The 3376-nt window shown below is 31.6% G+C and overlaps 2 protein-coding genes across 2 annotated transcripts; one reads left to right on the top strand and one right to left on the bottom strand.

Annotated features, from left to right (window-relative positions):
• Window positions 1–233: 233 nt before the first annotated feature.
• Window positions 234–704, top strand: LOC125873425 (uncharacterized). Its single transcript, XM_049554366.1, has one exon. It carries the CDS (start codon window positions 234–236, stop codon window positions 702–704), a length of 471 nt encoding a protein of 156 aa, XP_049410323.1.
• Window positions 705–2695: 1991 nt separating this feature from the next.
• LOC125874983 (oleosin-like) lies at window positions 2696–3160 on the bottom strand. The gene has a single exon (XM_049556031.1). It carries the CDS (start codon window positions 3158–3160, stop codon window positions 2696–2698), a length of 465 nt encoding a protein of 154 aa, XP_049411988.1.
• Between the last annotated feature and the right edge of the window lie 216 nt (window positions 3161–3376).

Here is a 3376-nt window from a genome sequence, read left to right as displayed (position 1 = left end):
AAAAATATTTTGGAAAACTGATATAAATTTTCTAATAAGTTTAATTTCATTAGTTTGACCAAACAATCTATAGTAAATTAAATTTCCCTATAAATTACCTTTTTTTTCCTTCAAATTTCAAATCTACAGTCAAATCATATTAGTTTAAGCAAATCCCTTAATTCATCATTTTGTGTTAATCAGTCTCTTTTATAAAACCCCTCACACCTCTAAGCACTCTTAACAAATTAACAATGGTTCCCCTACCACCTAACGCTACTTCTGCCATCAGCTCCACCGCTCCCGCCGCCGCCGTCTCCGCCACTGCTGCCACCTCGAATGGGCTTGTTGTCGCCTTAATGGGCTCAGTGAATTCCTTTTGGGCTATGTGGAGGAAGAAACCTAATCGAAGTAACAAAACCAAAAAATCAGGTGAAAATTCATCGCTAGCGAAATCGAAGAAATTTCTGGCGAAGATAAGCGGTAAGGCTACTAATTTTATGCGTAAGAAAAAAGCTAAGAATGAGGAAGGTGAAAATGGTGAGGATTTTGGCGATGGAGGGCTGTGGCAGAAGGAGATTTTGATGGGCGATAAATGTCAGCCGTTGGATTTCTCCGGCGTGATTTATTATGATCGGAACGGGAAACAATTGGCGGAGGTGCCGGTAAGATCGGCGAGGAGTAGTCCTTTGCCCTGTTATGTTAACGGATCATTCAGAGATTAATTAATTAATTAATTAAATGAGTTAATCAGTTAATTAGTGATAACATCATGCAGCTTTTTCTGTGGGTTCTTTATGTGATTAGGGAATTAGGTTGATGTTTGGTTAGGAGTCAAAGCTGCAGAATTTAAGTCGTTTGAATTCTCCATTTAATTGGAGGATTTGTTGATGAATTTATGGGAAAAAAATATTAATTTCAGCTAAGTTGATTGTTATCTTAATGTACTTTCTAATAATTCTATTTCTATTTTAATTAAGTTTCTAAAGAGTAAAAACGTAAAGAAAATGAAATAAATATTGGAGTCTTCTTAATAGAACTATTCTTATTTAATTATATAGGCTTAACGACATAAAGAAAATAAAATGAATATTGGAGTCTTCTTAATTCCTTCTCGATCCCAAATTTTTTTTGGATCATTTTTCAAGCTATTAATAAGCCACTGAAAAAAGATCCAAAGAAATGAATTTATCTAAAACAAAACGAGAATAGTTAATATTTTTACGATTTTAGCATGTAATAGTTATTGAAAATAAAACATATTGTATTGAATGTTTTTTTTTAACATTTATGTTAAAAAAAAACATTTAATATAATATCTGTTATCTTCAATCACTATTACATGTTTATCGTAAAATTTAAAAATTATTTTTTAGTATGTAATTTGTATGTGTATATTTTTATATGGGTATGCTATTTGTATGTGTATATTTTTATATAGTGGTGAGGTTATAGTTACCGATTGTTAAGAATAAAGTTTCATTAAAGAGTGTTTTCGCATGGTAGAATTTTCTCCAAAAACATATGTATAGTAAGGGGCTGTTTGGATTGGCTTTTGGCTTATAAATTATAAGCCAAAAGCGATAAGTTAGCAATCCTAACTTATGACTTTTGACTTATTTTGTTATTTTGGCTTTAAAGTGTTTATAAGCACTTTTAATAACTTTACTTAAATACTTTAAAACTGCTTAAAAACTATTTTTATTTAAAAACACCTAAAATAAGTCAATCCAAATAGACACTAAAGTAAGCATCTGGTTACAAGATTTTGGACCTCAATTTGAAATTTTGATCGAAAATCAGTGTTTACATTAGAAAATTATATTAAAGAATAACTATTTATTGTTATTATTGATTTTTTGAATAAATAAATCTTCATAACTCATGTGTTTATAAAAGCTCATAATAATATATAATCACAAATATTTATATATAAAAATATGTAATTTATTAATATAACGACTTACAATATTTTGATACCTTATTTATGAATTATAATTCAAATTTACAAAACGGGAGAGGGAAAAATTAAGAATAGAGACCAAAGAAATTGAAGGAGATGTCACTTCTATTTACTCCCTCAAGTCAAAGATACTTAAACGTTCATACCCGGTCAACACTGTATTTAGATTACATGTTTACTCCCTCAAAGAGACTTTAAATTAGTAAATGCAATTTTCTATAATAGATAACTAATTTCCCTTTAGTTTAATTTAAATTATTGTCTTTATAATTGGTATTTATGCACTTGTTGACATGCATTTAATACTATATTTTTCTATTTCCTGTAGTGCTTTGATATCCTCAATATATTATAGAAGTATATATTGGAGTATTATTTTCATTATTATTTTTTGTCACATTACAAACAAGTTACTTATTCAATTTAACAACTCAAAATTCCACAAAACTACAAAAAGTCATATAATAAGGTTAAAATCTAACAAAGATCAATATATAATTAATTCCTACAAAATATCATACCAAGGAAAATGAAAACGTTACAATAATTTGATCGCTGACTTTTTTTAAAAAAAGGACAATGTTACATTCCAATTAAACAGCAAAAGCCCAACAACAACAACAACAAAATTAAAAAGAAGAGGTGAATGATACAATTAACTCAGGTGTGAACAGAAAATCTCAGTAGTTCAGTTGGTTAACTATTTGAATCTTTGATTTCTCACCTCGTAAATCCCACCTGTTTTCCCCAAAATTAAGCACCGGGAGCTGTATCCTTCATGACTTTATAATACTGAAGGTATCCACCAAATCCTCTAGCGTAATCCTTCACATCGGCGGTATCATCATTGTCTACCATTGATCTCCTGGTGCTGAAGTAGTTGTACACCCAAGTTACAGCGCCCAATGCTACCGCGCCGAATCCGCAGAGGGATAAAAATCCAACAGCGGCGATGAAGAGTGGGATCCAAATAGGACTAGTGATGAGGATCAATGGAGTGAAGAAAATTAACCCAAGGATTATGGTCGTTATAGTGATGCCAGTGAGGAGGAGCAAAATTCCTCCGGAGATAACAAGGGTTAAAAAACCCATGAGTTGATGAGAGGAATTAGGGATGTGAGGTTGTAGCAGTTTGTGGAGGAATGAGGTGCGAATTGGCCTTAGAGGTGGTCTAGTTTGAGTATTATTGAAGAAATAATTGGGTGGCCGCGCAGCCATTGTTGCAGGCACGGAGGAGGAAAGTGGAGTGAATGTGTTTAAGTTAATTTTGAGGGAAAAGTTTAATTAAAGATGGAGTTAAATGACACATGTAAGGAGATTGTTTAATTTTCTGCATGTAACATGCATGGACACACGTGTCCCTAGAAAAAAATGAAAGATCAGGTTTTGAAGTTTATTATAGCCGAATGCGGAACCACTATTAAGATAAGAGTT

The sequence above is a fragment of the Solanum stenotomum genome, chromosome 8, assembly GCF_019186545.1.
Source record: "Solanum stenotomum isolate F172 chromosome 8, ASM1918654v1, whole genome shotgun sequence".
In the NCBI taxonomy this organism is placed as follows: Eukaryota; Viridiplantae; Streptophyta; class Magnoliopsida; order Solanales; family Solanaceae; genus Solanum; species Solanum stenotomum.
Note: the sequence above shows the minus strand (reverse complement) of the source record. Positions and strands in the feature narration are given on the sequence as shown.

Coding starts and splice junctions, on each gene's coding strand:
- LOC125873425 (XM_049554366.1), top strand. CDS start 234: ATGGTTCCCCTACCACCTAACGCTACTTCTGCCATCAGCTCCACCGCT.
- LOC125874983 (XM_049556031.1), bottom strand. CDS start 3,160: ATGGCTGCGCGGCCACCCAATTATTTCTTCAATAATACTCAAACTAGA.